The sequence below is a fragment of the Oncorhynchus kisutch genome, linkage group LG19 (genome assembly GCF_002021735.2).
Source record: "Oncorhynchus kisutch isolate 150728-3 linkage group LG19, Okis_V2, whole genome shotgun sequence".
NCBI classification, from domain to species: Eukaryota; Metazoa; Chordata; class Actinopteri; order Salmoniformes; family Salmonidae; genus Oncorhynchus; species Oncorhynchus kisutch.
The window spans coordinates 42,888,886-42,907,506 of record NC_034192.2 but is presented as its reverse complement, the minus strand read 5'-3'; the positions used below and the strand labels follow the sequence as shown (position 1 = coordinate 42,907,506).

The window sequence follows — 18,621 nt, the reverse complement described above, 5'->3', positions numbered from 1 at the left end:
GGTTTAAATACTTATTTAAAACCAGAAACATACCTTATTTACATAAGTGTTCATTTCTAAAAACCTGTTTTCAATGTGTCATTATGGGGTAATGTTTAGATTGATGAGGATAATTTTTTATTTAATCCATTTTAGAATAAGGCTGTAAGGAATATCAAGGAGTCTGAATACTGTACATGGTGAAATTCAACCATACATGTTTCTACCGGAATATATAATATATTATATATATAATATATTATATAATATATATAGCTAGCTAAACAATGGCAGGTGGCCATATCTACGACTAAAAATAGAAGAGGTTTTACAATCGGAGATCTATTGCATCTACCTACCTGACCGGCCGGATCTACCTATCCAACCTACTTGCCCGTGTTGTGAGCTTTTCTCACTCTTAGTGGTTGCATTGGCACCACTTGGCGCCTTCCTTCCCACTACATGAGGGACTCCGAGCCCTTCCATTTAGACTTCGGCTGTCTGAAGTCAACTCATCCCTCATAGCTGCTTCTGGATCTTCTGCCCTGGTCCTACCTGTTTCTGGTCCAGTCCCCAAGGAAAATAGTTTTAAAGAGGGATTGAGCATAGGCCTACTCCAAGAGACAGTGTGGACAAATCACCATGTGTGATTTACATAAACCAGACCTGGATCACCTTGTACACCAGACTTGGAAGGCTGTCTACTTGGCTCTAACCACAGCCTAAAAACACATCATTGATGTATGACTGAAATAAATGAAAACCAGCTATTTATGTATACTGATTTTAATAAATTGTACAATTGTAAAGTTTGCTCATTCACAGTGAACAGCATTTAACCAATGTCTAATAAAGGGTCTGAATGTACTCTAATTCAAAGAAACAAGGAGTTTTCAAGAAGCCTTGAACATTACATTGCTAAAGGACAGGCTTCAGTCAATGTCCATGAACAGTTTTAGTTCTGAAAAGTTTAAGGCGTTGTAGAAAATATGTTAAATAAATATGATCAGTGAAGACAACGTTTTATCTCCTCAGAAAACATGGCTAACTATACCTTACATTGCTGTATGTATCACATTTGAGTAATTATTACTCCAAACAAAAATGACAAAAGTAAAAAAACAAAAAACAAGTGGAGACATATTTTTATTAATTCTGACGTACACTGTTGTCAGTTAGAAAAGTATGAGGGTTACACAGTTCAAGTTACTTCCATGTCTTATCTTGTGCAAACACTAGATGGTGCGTAGGAGAGGTCTTGGAAAGGAACAATATTCAAGAGACGAAACCTCCAAATGTAGGAAAAAAATAAGTGCATTTAAACCTATGAATTGATCACTTTTGTAGTATTTATTGATTTCCCAGCTTCATACAAACTGGATGTTGAGGCATAAACATAGTACATTTCAACAAAAATATAACCAATATTTACAATTATTGTATTAAAAATACAAAAAAACTACCGATACGTACTCCACCAATTGTCTTTTTAAAAGACATACAGGTCAAAGTAGTACAAGAAAGTATGAGAAATCATCACCAGTTAAATATACACTTCTCACTTGACATCACATCAAACCGAGTAGCAGTTCTACCTACTACAATTATCTTTATGCTTGTACATTGTTGTGCAATGTTTTGTTTTTCGAAATAGGACTTGGCCTGCTAAAGAGTTGAAGGAAAGTGAATGATGATGATGCATGTTACCACTGAATTACAAACACATTCGACAATCTATTGGCAGCCATAGAAAAAATGTATCATGAACAAAAAACATGACTAATGATTATAGTGTAATGACAAACCACAGTGAAAAACACTGCACTCGTTTATTTCTACTTCTCAGTCTATAGTTTTACTACTGATCAATGTGATCAGCACAACTCAGTGATAAAATAAGTTCACAATTTGATTACTAATAATTCTGATTAGCAGCCATCAAAGTTAATTATTTAATCTAGGTAACTTCCCCACTGGAGTCAAAAAACAAACATATTCAATAACCTTCAGTCAATTCCAATGATGTTGCGAAACAGTGGATAACAGGTTTGTTCTACGCTAGCATTGCCTACTCATATGTACATCCACTGATCTTGATGCCTGTAACAGTGGAGGAACAGTGGCTTTGCAATGACGAGGAAGGGATGTCTCCAACAGCAAGGTTGGAGAGAAGGTTTATTTTAGTTCATTCTCGTGTATTCTAGTTCAGTCTTAAAAAGGGCAATCCTTAGTTGAAACAATAAAGCATTCACACCGCCTCTGTTTTGCTAAAAAGCTTAGGGGTGGACCTGGAGAAATGTAACCACTCAAATGAATAGATGGAGATATGTATGCAAGGACTGACCAATCAAGATATCAAAATGAGTTTTAAGCATGAAAGTTGAACTAAGCTCATGAGGCATTTATAAGTCATATTCTTCAAGAATCAATGGATATATATCATTAATTTATAAGTCCAAAAATGGACGTAGCAACAGCAGATTGCAGCACCACTGAAAGATCCGAGACTCCATTCACCTCTATAGGATTCAAGCCTTTGGGGTGCATAACTCAAACACATCCCCAAGTTGGTTCATTTTAAAAACAGGTATAAATCCCCTCTGTACTTATCTTTCAACATCACCATTAGGGACAAGACTAAGCCAATATAAATCTCACATAGTTGTCCAAAACAATACTGTCTAAATATAGAATGAATATAAGTCACCAGGTGACCTTCCAGTTTAAAACCTGGATGTTCCTATCAGAGGATTCATTGCTAAATATACAAGCTGACATTTTTTCCAATCTCTGAAAGACTAAAACGTGTGTGGGCAATGCTTCCTGCTCTGGCCCCGTCCCTCCCCCAAGGCAGGCTTTTTTGAAAGGGAGGCGGACACTAACACAATCCTTTAGGCAAAATTGAAAAAAACTGACCAGACCACAATGGCTTCAAGTGATAACTCTCATCAACACAAATTCAAAGATGGAGCATTTTTGTTACCTACATGATGACATTCACCCATACGTTTCAACTGGAATATAGCGAAGAGTTTGATTTAGCTAGAATCTCAGCTACAGCTGATGCCAGCACCAAGAGGGCAGATGACAGACACGGTGGCTAGCTAACTATGTTATATTTCCTGCAAGCTACCTAGCTAACTTGAGTTAATAATCTGAAACACGTATTTATGACTAACATACCTGTTACAGTGAGGGGGGGGGGGATATTTATTTTATGTTTGCCAACTTATGTAGCTAAGTAGCTAGCCAGCCTAGCTAAACAACTACAGGCAGCCATATCTATCACTAAAAATAGAAGAGGTTTTACAATCGGAGATGAGACTGGCCCACCAGCTAGGTCCAGCCAGATGGGACCGGCTAGACAGGTAGGGCCACTACTACGCCCCCCACCGTTAAACCTGTACATTACTGTATATGACCTAGAACTTAAGATGTGGCTGGTCGTATTGTAAAAAGAGACCGATATCCAGGCCAGGGTTGGGAATGGAGGGTTGTACTAAAACTTAAGGTTTTACTGAAAAGTGCTGGAGCCAAACTGCAACTGCTAACTGGACAGTCACAATGAGAGAAATCGTTTGAGGTAACCAACAATTATTTCTCTCATTGTGACTGTCCAGTTAGCAGTGGGGTGGAGCCACCACTAGGTCATGTCTAATATGTGAATGACCAGATATAATACTGTAATTAAGGAATAAAACAACCTTTTGACAGATTTGTCATTCCGAGTCCATTGATATAAGACTTGGGTATAGTCTCTTTTACCTCCAGAGTGCAATAGTTCTGGAAAGAAGACCCCCAAAAACCTAGCAGGAATTTGAAAATCCTTAATAGTTCAAAATCGATCAATGTTCTTTTATTAAATCATCATTGTCCGTTTTGTTCCCGTTTTATAAAGTAGAAAAAGAAAAAGTGCAGACAAATGGTATAGCTCAACACGTCATGATGCGGTGTGTAAAGTGAGGTGGGGTTGGGATAATAGTCTTGGAAAGCTGTTCCAGGACACCTGTGTGTGTGAGCGTGGTTGTCATGCGTCGCCGTATGTTTTTCCAGCAAAACAGTTTGACTTGTTTTTCTTTTTTCCAAAGTGCCAGGCATTGTATCTTTCTTTTCTGTCTCTCCTTCTTCACAGTATTTTTTCAAGCAGGGTTATTCAACCCCTGATAATGCTTTAAGGCAGGGGAGGGAGATGAGCAGAGGAGTCTACCAATCAGGAGGGAGAGTACGATGCAGGAGGCAGGCACGTACGTACTGGATTGCTTTGTCCGTCCATCAGTGTCTTTTTTTCCGGCTCCATGGAAGCGACTTCAAGTCATCCAGCAGAAGACAGTTCTCTCTCAGACTGCTGATACCTGTTCATCCTCTGAAGAGAGAAAGAAAAAAAATAGCCATGTTGGTTACAAAGATGTTAAAACCCTGTGAAAGAATTAGAGGCAGAAAGCCCCCACAACATCACCAACTGGCCTTTATGTGAACTTTCTGTACCATGGTCTACTATCAAAACTGAACAATTTGCAAAAAACGACAAACATTAACATTAAAAGTGATAAAAACACTGCTGGGGATAGAAGAGCATTTGTGCAAGCATTGACACAAATAAAAATTGGTGCGCAAACCTAACAACTTGTGCCCCCAGATGAATGCCATTCAACACAGAGAGTGAGGAGCTAACGCCTGATGAGCTTTGGTTCAAGCATGATGACATCATGCACATGAGATGCCGTGGTGGGTTTGTGCTAGCCTGGTCCCAGATCTGTTTGTGCGGTCTTGACATCTCCTCAATGCCCATTCCCCATAGGAGTTGGCAAGACAGTACAAACAGATCTGGGACCAGACTAGGTTTGCAGTGGATATGAGGGTAGTCTGTGTTGTTCCTGGTGGGCATGCATGTTATCATTGGTATAAATCAGTAATTTACCTCAGCCTGGGGGGGGCTGCCCTTTAACCCGGTACACTCATCTCAGGGCCTGGTTGTCTCTGGTGTTGTGTGTGCCACTGTCTTCCTCAGAGCGACTAGTTTGGGAGACAAGGACTCACCCTCTTCCTCCTCCGGCTCTTCATCCTCGTCTGGCGAGCGGGTGCGGTGGAGCCCATGGCGCTTTGTGGTTCCGGAACCTGGGTGTTGTTGGGCCTGGTGGTGATGCTGGGAGTCGGGCGACTGGGTGACCATGCGCGAGCGCTGCAGGGCCGTGGAGTAGTCGGGTGGGCGGCGGCCAGAGTGGGATGGGGCCGTGGGCGGGGGTGGCGACTGCGTCTGGCCCTCACTGAAGTCAGAGATTGTCAGGGCGGTGTAGCCTGGCGGGGTGGGAGGGGGCTCGCGGTACCGGCTCTCCTTTCGTGCTAAGGGGGGTGAAAGATGGTGGGGTAAAACGCAATTAACATTTTACGCGTCTGCACTAGAGGTCGACCGATTATGATTTTTCAACGCCGATACAGATACCGATTAAATCGGCCAATTTTTTATTTATTTATTTGTAATAATGACAATTACAACAATACTGAATGAACACTTACTTTAACTTAATATAATACATCAATTTAGCCTCAAATAAATAATGAAACATGTTCAATTTAGTTTGAATAAATGCAAAAACAATGTGTTGGAGAAGAAAGTATAAGTGCAATATGTGCCATGTAAGAAAGCTAACATTTAAGTTCCTTGCTCCAAACATGAGAACATATGAAAGCTGGTGGTTCCTTTTAACATGAGTCTTCAATATTCCCAGGTAAGAAGTTTTAGGTTGACGTTATAATAGGAATTATAGGACTATTTCCCTCTATACCATTTGTATTTCATTAACCTTTGACTATTGGATGTTCTTATAGGCACTTTAGTACTGCCAGTGTAACAGTATAGCTTCCGTCCCTCTCCTCGCTCCTCCCTGGGCTTGAACCAGCAACACAACGACAACAGCCACCCTCGAAGCAGCATTACCCATGCAGAGCAAGGGGAACAACTACTAGAAGGCTCAGAGCGAGTGACGTTTGAAACGCTATTAGCGTGCGCTAACTAGCTAGCCATTTCACTTCGGTTACACCAGCCTCATCTCGGGAGTTGATAGGCTTGAAGTCATAAACAGCACAATGCTTGACGCACAACGAAGAGCTGCTGGCAAAACGCATGAAAGTGCTGTTTGAATGAATGTTTACGCGCCTGCTTCTGCCTACCACCGCTCAGTCAGATTATATGCAACGCAGGACACGCTAGATAATATCTAGTAATATCATCAACCATGTGTAGTTAACTAGTGATTATGATTGATTGATTTTTATAAGATAAGTTTAATGCTAGCTAGCAACTTACCTTGGCTTACTGCATTCGCGTAACAGGCAGTCTCCTTGTGGAGTGCAACGAGAGAGAGGCAGGTCGTTATTGCGTTGGACTAGTTAACTTTAAGGTTGCAAGATTGTATCCCCCGAGCTGACAAGTTGAAAATCTGTCGTTCTGTCCCAAGGCAGTTAACCCACCGTTCCTAGGCCGTCATTGAAAATAAGAATGTGTTCTTAACTGACTTGCCTAGTTAAAAAGGTATATATAAAAATAAAAAAAATCGGCAAATTCGGCACCCCAAAATACCGATTTCCGATTGTTATGAAAACTTTAAATCGTGCCTAATTGATCGGCCATTCTGATTAATCGGTCGACCTCTAGTCTGCACCACACACTCCATCCAGAAAAAGTGTTGGCATGGAGATCTACATGCGGACATCTTTCAGCTGACATGCACTTCTCTCCATGGATGAACACAATGTAAAAATGCACACACATGTGAGCAGTGTTTAGCATTTTCAGAACATTCTAAAAATCCGACCTTTCATCAGGAACCTGTTAATTTGTTGAGGAACAGGTATGGCCACCCTAACATTAGGAACAGGTATGGCCACCCTAACATTAGGAACAGGTATGGTCACCCTAACATTAGGAACAGGTATGGCCACCCTAACATTAGGAACAGGTATGGCCACCCTAACATTAGGAACAGGTATGGCCACCCTAACATTAGGAACAGGTATGGCCACCCTAACATTAGGAACAGGTATGGCCACCCTAACATTAGGAACAGGTATGGCCACCCTAACATTAGGAACAGGTATGGCCACCCTAACATTAGGAACAGGTATGGCCAGCCTAACATTAGGAACAGGTATGGCCACCCTAACATTAGGAACAGGTATGGCCAGCCTAACATTAGGAACATGTATGGCCAGCCTAACATTAGGAACAGGTATGGCCACCCTAACATTAGGAACATGTATGGTCATCCTAACATTAGGAACAGGTATGGTCAGCCTAACATTAGGAACAGGTATGGCCAGCCTAACATTAGGAACAGGTATGGCCAGCCTAACATTAGGAACAGGTATGGCCAGCCTAACATTAGGAACAGGTATGGCCAGCCTAACATTAGGAACAGGTATGGCCAGCCTAACATTAGGAACAGGTATGGCCAGCCTAACATTAGGAACAGGTATGGCCAGCCTAACATTAGGAACAGGTATGGCCAGCCTAACATTAGGAACAGGTATGGCCAGCCTAACATTAGGAACAGGTATGGCCAGCCTAACATTAGGAACAGGTATGGCCAGCCTAACATTAGGAACAGGTATGGCCAGCCTAACATTAGGAACAGGTATGGCCAGCCTAACATTAGGAACAGGTATGGCCACCCTAACATTAGGAACAGGTATGGCCACCCTAACATTAGGAACAGGTATGGTCACCCTAACATTAGCCTATGAGGACAGCTTAACCCTTCCATCAACAAAACAGACAAACAAACATTTCAAAGGACAACTCACTGATAAGACCCTTGTTGCCGGCGGTGATGGGCGATGGCCTCCCGTGCTGCTTGGCCTCGTCAGACCCCATGGACGTGATACTACTCGTCTCCGGGTCAGCGTTCACGTCTTTCCCGCCTCGGCGTTTAATCGTGCCCGTGTCACCCTCTGAGTCCTCGCCCCAGTAGGCTGCAGAGGAAGATGAAGAAGAGGCCGATGCCCAGCTCCCTCTGGCCTGAGACGCCCACAGTCCAGAGGGGACCCCTATAAACGCTTCAGGCCCCCCGGGAGGATGGACACCCACGCTGACCACACCACCCGGCCCGAAGGCCAGGGTCTCCCAGCTGCGTCCCTGTTGCATGGTCTGGATGTTGTCGTGGGAGCCAGAGGAGCACGAGGTCCAGGAGCCGCGGCCACTGTCTGCAGCATCCAGGGAGACACGGTCCCCTTGGTCCTGGGTCAGCTCTTCAGAGCTGGGAGATAGCACCGTGGCACAGGTATACAGACCCCGGCAGTCCTGCATGGACGAGTAGGAACTGTTTGTGGGGGGGAGGGGGGGGCAGAGAGTTAGAGACAAGCTATAACTTTACAATTGGGGTTAGTGATTAGAGGCAATCTATACATTTACAATGAGGGTTAGAAATTAGAGACAAGCTATACCTTTACAGTGGGGGTTAGAGATTAGAGACAAGCTATACCTTTAAAGTGGGGGTTAGAGATTAGAGACAAGCTATACCTTTACAGTGGGGGTTAGAGATTAGAGACAAGCTAAACCTTTACAGTGGGGGTTAGAGATTAGAGACAAGCTAAACCTTTACAGTGGGGGTTAGAGATTAGAGACAAGCTATACCTTTACAGTGGGGGTTAGAGATTAGAGACAAGCTATACCTTTACAGTGGGGGTTAGGGATTAGAGACAAGCTATACCTTTACAGTGGGGTTTAGGGATTAGAGACAAGCTTTACCTTTACAGTGGGGGTTAGGGATTAGAGACAAGCTATACCTTTACAGTGGGGGTTAGGGATTAGAGACAAGCTTTACCTTTACAGTGGGGGTTAGGGATTAGAGACAAGCTATACCTTAACAACTGGGTTGTTAAAATAAAGAGTTGGGATTGAATCTCTTCCCTTTTCCATTTTTGAAATTAACGCTCATCACTGTACTTAGCTGTTAAAATAGGATGTGTACCAAATACTACATTTTCAAGTTAACCACTCAACAATTTTATAACTAGGGTACATTACCCCTTTAAACTAAGTTTTTGGGATGATGATCAATAGAAATGGGCAGTGTTGGTTCATACCCGAGGCTGTACTGGTCCGGGTCTGTCGTAGCTCTCCTCTCCAGACGCACCCCTCCAGCGTGGGGGTCTCCCACCCCGCCGGAGTGCCTGAGCCCCCTCCTCTCCTCCTGGGCCATGTCAAAGGAGGAGTTGCTGACCAGGCTGGAGCGCGATGAGATCTCGCTGTGACCCGAGTCTGAGTAGGCATCTCCTGTTCTGGGGTAGCCTGGAGAGAGTAGGGGGTGGTCCATTAACTGACTGATCAATCATTATTAAACCCTTTTCAGATCAGCAGATGTCACAAAGTGCTAAATGATTCCAATCTACTAGTCCAGGGGTTGTGTTCAGAGGGTTGAATCGTTTAGAACCTAACATGGATTTACAGCAGGCTGGATGGGAGAACACATAGGTTCATAGGCTGCAAGAAACTTCTCTTTCTAACTGCACGTCGAAAACAAAACCTCTAACCTCTCAAATCACTACCATCACACTGTGCGCCAGATAACTTACAGCTTGAACACGGCCGGTCATACTCTGTGACCTAATATTAAAGGAGAAATTAAGATTCAAGGAAGCCACTCCACCAGCCCACAATCACCTAAAATCACCTAAATCAGCCTAATAAAAGGATTGGGGAAATACACAGAAAGTCCTAACTTTACAACAAACTCAGAACGTGCTTGGGGCAGTGATTCAATAGAGAAAAGAAAATGAAGATCCTCACACCTTTAGCTTGGAGTCACAGAATGACTGACATTTCAAAGCAATCTCCATTCACACACATCAAGAACCTCATCTCAAAGCCAGAAATCTCATCAAATTACTCTGCTCTCTAACATTCTGGGCACAAGTAATTGGAAATTGAGTGTTCTGTGACATTAAATCATTGGCAAACCAACCGCGAGCTACCATTCAGAAAATGGGGGACTGATCTTCTAAGTCAGATGGCCTAGCGTCAAGTCAGTTCCTGAAACCCATCCAATAATAAGTGAATTAGTTTTCACCGGTGGACCGAAGGGCTTCTACCGGCTTCTAAACACACAGACATGAATCAAGCGGAGTTGTGGATGTCGGTGAAGCAGCAGCATCTGAGCCCATATATCTTCTGAAGCAACAGTCATACTACTAGACATCCCAGCAGCAACTCTGCTACTAAGACAAGCGGGGCGACAGACAAGCCCGCAGGACCCCTTATGTACACTGAACAAAAATATAAATGCAACATGCTAAGCTTTGGTCCCATGTTTCATGACGTGAATGATCAAGAAATATTCCATATGTACAAAAAAAGTATTTCTCTAAGATGTTGTGCACACATTTGCTTACATCCCTGTTAGTGAGCATTCCTCCTTTGAAAGATAATCCATCATCTGACAGGTGTGGCATATCAAGAAGCTGATTAAACAGCATGATCATTACACAGCTGCATCTTGTGCTGGGGACAATAAAAGGCCACTCAAATGTGCAGTTGTCACACAACACCACAAGTTTTGAGGGGGCTGCAGGGATGTCCACCAGAGCTGTTGCCAGATAATTGTATGTTAATTTCTCTACCATAAGCCGCCTCCAACGTTGTTTTAGAGAATTTGGCTGTACGTTCAACCGAACTCAGAACTGCAGACCACGTGTATGGCGTTGTGTGGGCGAGCGGTTTGCTGATGTCAGCGTTGTGAAGAGAGTGCCCCATGGTGAGGGTGGGGTTATGGTATGGGCAGGCATAAGCTACGAACAATGAACACAATTGTTTTTTATCGATGGCAATTTGAATGCACAAAAATACCGTGATGAGATCCTGAGGCCCATTTTGGCCCACATCTTTATTCCCAGTCATGTAAAATCCATAGATTAGGGCCTAATTTATTTATTTCAATTGATGCATTTCCTCACTTGAACTGTAACTAAGTAAAATCAATGAAATAATGTTGCGTTTTTATTTTTATTCAGTATATATACAGGTCCCAACCACTTCGTATTTGTAAGATCCAACTGGGTCGTGTTCATTAGGGCATGCAACGTAAAACATTTTATTTCTTAGTTTCTAGTTTCAAGTTTCAAGTTTTAATGTCACATGCACAAGTACAGTGAAATGCCTTCTTGCAAACTCAAAACCCAACAATGCAATAATCAATAACAATGTATTACTAGAAAAAAAGCACAAGGAATAATAATATAGAGAGTAAGTAAGCATACTATATACAGGAGATACTTCAAAAGTTAATTCCAATACTATATTTACATGTGCAGGGACACTGGAGTGATGGAGGTAGATATTTATAGGGATAAGGGGACTAGCCAACAGGATATAAGATAAACAATAGTAGCAGCAGGTTGTATGTGAGTGGTGTACGGGTGTGTAGAGTCCGTATAAATGTATCTCCATATTATGTGTGAGTGAGCGGGTGGTGGAGTGAGTGTTTGTGTGCATGTGTGAGTGTGTAGGGCCCTGTGAGTGTACATAGAGACAGTGCAAATATTGAAATAAAAGGTCTAGGCCAGCAGCGTCTGTTTAGGTCTAGGGCCGGTCTGGGCCAGTCCCAGTTTACCTGTGGCTGTCTGTTTACTGGTAAAGGTAACCTTCCGGACACTTTGGCCCTTCAGTGTCCCGAGCCCTGCGTGCAGCAAGGCAAAGAGACATCACACACAGATAGGACACAGGACAGCATCACAGTATGTAAGGAGTGAGGTAGTTGGGATAGGAGGTAGGTAGGGGTGATTGATAGCTGATTCCAATATGGAACAGTGTAGACTAGGCAGTCACATTGCATATGCTCAGAACGACAAAATGGAACCCTTTACATATCCTTTCTCCCCTCGTCTATAGGAGAGACTCACGCTGTTTAAATTTGATTAGATGTAACAGATTTTGACTATCACTAATGTTATGATATGTTTGTAAAGTAATAAAGAAGGTGAAATATCTTGGGTAGATGTTCCTAAAACAGATTATAACTATATATGGACATATTATAAAGTATAAAAGGCTTAATCATTATTATTTTTTCATCATAACATCATGTTTGCATATTTTTTTATTATACTTCTAGTGTGTACTAGATTATATCTTTTGAAAAGTGTTTTTTTCTCAGACATAAATAAACAATTCCAGGTGAAAGCCAAAGGTCATAGCTTTCTAGGAGGGGGACACACACACTACAACCTTTATAAATATTGCCCTCCTGCTAGATTGATGACTAAAACCATAGGGAAAAACTGCAAGCTCCGTCAGCTCAACTTTCCTTTTACATGGGTCACAAGAAAACACTTTCAGTATTCCATGGCCCTAAAAACCTTGATTAACCATTGCTACAGCAGTGTTATTATGACATCACAGAAGGCTGAACTGGTAGTTTCACTATGACCACCAGGTGTCAGCAGTAATCTTCTAAATCTCTGTGAGTGAGAGGGGCACTGGGCTGAGGTTGGATTGATGGGATTATTATCTTACCCTTCTTGGGCGAGCTCTGTGGTGAGGTGGGCGGGGAGGAGAGCTGCGAGGTGTTGTTGGATGTTACAGTGTCCTCAGTCTGACGCTTGCTGGCCTCCTCTGACAGTGACAGGATCTTCTTCAACGACTGAGGGGAACTCGTGCCTTCAAAACAAAACAATAGCCAAAATTAGCGTTGCTGAGTCAACGTCAATGGTGGGGTTTTAAACGTAGCCATAGCCTACATTGGCTGGTGAGTTTTTAATCCTCACTTGGCCAGATGGCCTCTAGGTGGTGCTCAAGTCACAGTGAAAGGAGAGGTAGAACTACAGAGGTTTTATCTATTGTCTAAGAATTTAAATGGATGGAGAAAAGCAAACTTGGCAGATTGGATACTACTGTAGCAACACACTGGAGCACAGCTACATGAGTCTCCCTCCACTGGAGGTTCTTCATGAAATAATTCCCACTTCCCACAGTTTTCTTGAATCCTGAATTACACGTAAAGATGGAATCCTCAGTAGCCAACCAACCACCGCCGGTCGCCCCCACCAACGCCGGTGGGGGCGTTTTTTTTGTTGAGCTTAGGAGCGTCGTGCAGCATGGTAAAAAATAATCGCTGCTCTTCTTCCGAGCGTACAATAATGTCTGAGGGGAAAAAACGGTGTTCGTTGTTTACAGTAACTTTGTTGTTGTAATATCATATCGGATGTGGCTGATTCCCCATTAAGGATTCCAGCTTTAACCCTCAGTAGGATAAAAACTTCAGCAAAGGCCAGTTTCAAAGATGCAGATTCATCTTTAGAATCTCCATTGACAGTGTTTTTTAGTTCAGGAATAAACTTAATCTGGGTTTTTGGGAAACCTGCTCATAGCGGCTAAACTAGCGTAATGCCACACTAGAAGCAACATTGTGATCAGGTACGTTTTACCTGAAATTGAAATAAATCTGTTTTCCTGAAAGGAAACACACAGATTTGTATGCTGTCGGGAAAGAAACAAAGTACTATAACGTATATATTTTCAAGTATATTTTCCCCCTTAACTTGTGCAAGTTCTTACCGAATGGTGGCAGGTCCTTGACGGGTACTTTCTTGCGTGAGGGGTAGAGAGCCACAGCAGGCACCTGGAGGGCCTGGTTGCCCTTCTGCAGCTGGCCCCTCTGCTGGCTGGCAGCCCTGGACACCACCGGAGACGTGTCTGGCCTCTTACTGCCACCAGCATTCTTGGGCACTGAGAAATGGTTGAGGAGAATGTGGTACTTGAACAATCAATACTACCAGTGAGAAACCGAGTGTTGCTGCTGAGCCAAAATGGCCACCTGGACCACTCATATGTGCATCAATCACATGCTGATGGAGGGCTCATATTGCAGTTAAATATCCCAAGTGTATGTACTCCCACACTAAGTGCGAGACAGAACGCAATCGTGTGTGTGTGTTGTCCACAGCATGTACTCTCTCCACCACTTACGTGTGTTGATGGAGGGCTCACACTGCAGCGAGAGGGTCTGCAGCGCCTCCTCGTTGGTCTCCAGGCTGAGGTTGGACAGGAACTGCTTGACCCTGCGGGCCATCTGGGCATCCTCGTACAGCTTCTTGGCGTTCAGGAAGGAGCTGCGCCTCACCCGCTTCTTGTGCCCGCCCGTCTGGGTGACGTCTAGCACCGCCGCATTGGCACTGCCCTGGCTAAGAGAACTGGTCACACGCGTGCGCACACACACACACGCGCACACACATGCGCACACACACACACACACACGCGCGCACACACACACACACACACACACGCACACAGAGAGAGAGACAGAGGGAAGATCGTGACCACCATCAGACTATGACCATGTGTGTGTACTATTTAGGTAACTGTGTGTGGGGGTACTATTCCTGGAATGTAGCTCAGAGGAGGGCCGTTTGAGAGGCAGACATGCAGAGACTGAGGCTTTGGGGGCATTCCTCTCAGCTCCAGAACATTCCATGCATTCCAAGGAAGAGGAGGGAATAGGGGCCAGGGGGTCAATCAGTCAAGAAACAGGGGAGGTGTGTGCGTGTATGTGTGTGTTGGGGGTTCAAATAGTGATGATAGTCAGTTAACATTTCTGTGGTCTAAAACCAAAGTAGCTGTAGTGAAATGCCTTTTCATCAGAACCTATGGTACATCCAGAGTACATGTATAGTGTGGTGGAATTGAACACAATGATTGTATTGTAAACTACTTCTCCTTGGCCACTGATGTACACCAGGGGTTCCCAAACTCAGCCCTGGAGCCCCCCCCTGGGTGCATGTTTTAGGTTGTTACCCTAGAACTACACAGCTTTGAAATAACCAAAGCTTGATGGTGAGCTGGTTATTTGATTCATCGTGTAGCGCTAGGGGGGAAAACTAAACAGGGGGGGGCGAACAGGACCGAGTTTGGGAAACACTGATGTAAAGCATGACTAGTTCGGCTGTCCTTGTGGCACACTATAGACTTTCATGTTGAAGAAAATATGTTTAGTCTGGAGACTGATATACAGAAAAAATCCACACTATGACAAACTAATAGAACTGAAAACAAGATGGAATGCTGGCATGCTGTTTTTGTTAAGTAGGTGGGAAGACAAAGTAATCACTTTAGCTAGTTCATGGATTGTGAATTGCATGGGATGCAACATCGCTATATCAGTTTTAATGAGTCATTGAGAAATATTTTGGAAGAATGAAAAAAATGTGACTTGAAACTAGCAAAAGTCATGATCTTTTCCATTTCTAAAGAACATTTTACCAGAGCCAAGCAGTGTTAGAAGGATATGAAACAAAACGGGTTAGTTAAATTAGCACTAAATAACAGGTAAGTAAAACCAGCACTATTTAACAGGTAAGTAAAACCAGCACAAAATAACAGGTTAGTAAAATAAGCACTAAACCAAACAAACGAGGCATCAGATAATGAGGGAAAGCAAATAAATTGGGCAGAATAAAATAGCATGGAAAGATCGGTCACCAAAACTTACCCTAAACTCCTCCATTTCTTCTTCCTAGAAGGGATAGCCATGAACAGTGAAGCGTAGAGGGCAAAGAGTGGACGGAGAGAGAGAAAGGAGGGAGACAAGCTTAGACAGGATAGACCACTAAGAGCCACCAAGATGAGCAAGGTTACCAGAGGCCCACAAAAGAGAGAAAGAGAGACAAACATTGATAACAAACAGACACTCAATAGTGACATGGCAGCATGGTGGACATGCAAAGTCACACACACTTTCACATGAGCACTGTGTGGTTTCACATGAGCACTGTGTGGTTTCACATGAGCACTGTGTGGTTTCACATGAGCACTGTGTGGTTTCGACACCAACAATAAGTAGACCGTACAGGAAACAGCTGGGTTGGCCCGGAGAAACGGCTGCTCAAGAAAAAAAGCCTTGAAGCGGGTAATATTGACAATCTACTCGTGAACAATCAATCATCGACAACCCACAGGGATTTGATTGGACCTGAAGGGGATGGTGAAGCGTTGTTAGTTACCTGGTTCTGAACATGAGCGCTGGGTCCATGTTGACGGAGGCCATGCGACCCACGTGGCGGATCTCTTTGGCGATCATCCGCAGCTTCTCAAAGTTCACCAGGCCGTCCACTTTAGAGTCGTTCCCTGGGGAAAGACAAGTGACTATTAGTAATAACAGATTGATTAAGATGCCTTTAAAATAAATGTTTACCTTTATTTAACTAGGTAAGTCAGTCGAGAACAAATTCTTATTTTACAATGACAACCGACACCGGCCAAACCTTCCCCGGACAACACTGGGCCAATTGTGTGCCGAACCTACGGGACTCCCGATCACAGCCGGTTGTGATAAAGCCCGGGATCGAACCAGGGTTTGTAATGATGTCTCTAGCACTGAGATGTAGTGCCTTAGACCACTACGCCACTCTGGGCAATATTGGCATACAATTTAACTTAGTGCAACATCGAATACAAAAATGGTAGACCCAGCCAATATTTTGCTGGTCTCTTGTCAAATTAAATTGCATTTGTCACGTGCGCAGAACACAACATGAAATGCTTACTTACAAGCCCTTAACTCATATTTTTCTTAACTACATTGTTGTTTAAGAAAATATTTACTAAATAAACTAAAGTTTGAAAAAGTAATAAGATAGTCTCATTATTGTTATATACAGGGTGTACTGGTACCGAGTCAATGTGAAGGGGTACAGGTTAGTCAAGATAATATGTACAGTACCAGTCAAAAGCTTGGACACCTACTCATTCAAGAGTTTTTCTTATTATTTTTTTAAAACAATTTTCTACATTGTAGAATAATAGTGAAGACATCAAAACTATGAAATAACACATGGAATCATGTAGTAACCAAAAATGTGTTAATCAATTCAAAATATATTTTATATTTGAGATTCTTCAAATATCCACCCTTTGCCTTGACAGCTTTACACATTCCTGGCATTCTCTCAACCAGCTTCATGAGGTAGTCACCTGGAATGCACTTCAATTAATAGGTGTGTCCCGTTAAAAGTTAATGTGTGGAATTTCTTCCCTTCTTAATGCGTTTGAGCCAATCAGTTGTTGTGACATGGTAGGGGTGGGAATACAGAAGATAGCCCTATTTGGTAAAAGATCAAGTCCATATTATAGCAAGAGCAGCTCAAATAAGCAAAGAGAAACGACAGTCCATCATTACTTTAAGACATGAAGGTCAGTCAATCTGAAAATGTCAAGAACTTAAGGTTTCTTCAAGTGCAGTCGCAAAAACCACCAAGCGCTATGATGAAAATGGCTCTCGTGAGGACCGCCACAGGTATGGAAGACCCAGGGTTACCTCTGCTGCAGAGGATAAGATTTAATTTGCTTTGAATTTAATGGTCACATACACATGGTTAGCAGATGTTAATGCTAGTGTAGCGAAATGCTTATGCTTCTAGTTCCGACTATGCATTCATATCTAACAAGTAATCTAACTAATTCACAACAACTACCTTATACACACAAATGTAAAGGGATGAATAGAATATGTACATACAAATATATGGATGAGCGATGGCGTGCGGCATAGGCAAGATGCAGTAGATGGCATAGAATATAGTATATACATATGAGATCAGTAATGTAGGATATGTAAACATTAAAGCGCCGTTATTTAAAGTGACTAGTGATACCTTTATTAAGTCTGTTTATTTAAGTGGCCAGAGATGTGTGTCTGTATGTTGGCAGCAGCCGCTCTATGTTAGTGATGGCTGTTTAACAGCCTGATGGCCTTGAGATAGAAGCTGTTTTTCCAGTCTCTCGGTCCCAGCTTTGATGCACCTGAACTGACCTCGCCTTCTGGATGATAGCGGTGTGCGCAGGCAGTGGATCAGGTGGTTGTTGTCCTTGATGATCTCGTTGGTATTCCTGTGACATCGGGTGCTGTAGGTGTCCTGGAGGGCAGATAGTTTGCCCCCGGTGATGCATTGTGCAGACCGCACTACCATCTGGAGAGCCTTATGGTTGATGGCGGTGCAATTGCCGTACCAGGTGGTGATACAGCCCAACAGGATGCTCTCGATTGTGCATCTGTAAAAGTTTGTGAGTGTTTTAGAAGATAAGACAAATTTCTTCAGCCTCCTGAGGTTGAAGAGGTGCTGTTGCGCCTTCTTCACCACGCTGTCTGTGTGGGTGGACCATTTCAGTTTGTCCGTGATTTGTACGTCGAGGAACTTAAAAAGTTTTTACCTTCTCCAGTACTGTCCCGTCAATGTGGATGGGGGGTGCGCCCTCTGCTTTTGCCTGAAGTCCACGATCATCTCCTTTGTTTTGTTGACATTGAGTGAGGTTATTTTCCTGACACCACACTCCGAGGGCCCTCACCTTCTCCCCGTAGGCCGTCTCATCGCTGTTGGTAATCAGGCCTACCACTGTAGTGTCGTCTGCAAACTTGATGATTGATTTGGGAGCGTGCATGGCCACACAGTCATGGTTGAACAGGGAGTACAGGAGAGGGCTGAGAATGCACCCTTGTGGGACCCCAGTGTTGAGAATCTCAATGGTTGTACAGTCGTCACAAATAAAACTGTCAAGGACCTCGGCGTTACTCTGGATCCTGATCTCTCTTTTGACGAACACATCAAGACTGTTTCAAGGACAGCTTTTTTCCATCTACGTAACATTGCAAAAATCTGATA

The 18,621-nt window shown here is 43.3% G+C and overlaps 1 protein-coding gene across 15 annotated transcripts in view; it reads right to left on the bottom strand.

The window, feature by feature from the left end:
• Positions 1 to 1,107: 1,107 nt before the first annotated feature.
• LOC109864853 (rap guanine nucleotide exchange factor 2) overlaps positions 1,108 to 18,621 on the bottom strand; it is a 144,339-nt gene continuing 126,825 nt past the window's right edge. For 10 of the 15 annotated variants that reach the window (XM_031797183.1, XM_031797185.1, XM_031797184.1 and 7 more), the window contains 9 exons: positions 15,967 to 16,090; positions 15,456 to 15,479; positions 13,937 to 14,160; positions 13,526 to 13,696; positions 12,485 to 12,628; positions 9,061 to 9,265; positions 7,780 to 8,294; positions 4,898 to 5,319; positions 1,108 to 4,342 (listed from right to left, as the gene is read on the bottom strand). In XM_031797183.1, the coding sequence (XP_031653043.1) occupies positions 4,940 to 5,319; positions 7,780 to 8,294; positions 9,061 to 9,265; positions 12,485 to 12,628; positions 13,526 to 13,696; positions 13,937 to 14,160; positions 15,456 to 15,479; positions 15,967 to 16,090 (1,787 nt within the window). In that variant the 3' untranslated portion in view covers positions 1,108 to 4,342; positions 4,898 to 4,939. Of the gene's footprint in view, positions 4,343 to 4,897; positions 5,320 to 7,779; positions 8,295 to 9,060; positions 9,266 to 10,917; positions 11,649 to 12,484; positions 12,629 to 13,525; positions 13,697 to 13,936; positions 14,161 to 15,455; positions 15,480 to 15,966; positions 16,091 to 18,621 lie in introns of those variants that run through there. The other 5 variants (XM_031797187.1, XM_031797190.1, XM_031797197.1 and 2 more) reach the window with 3 other exon arrangements.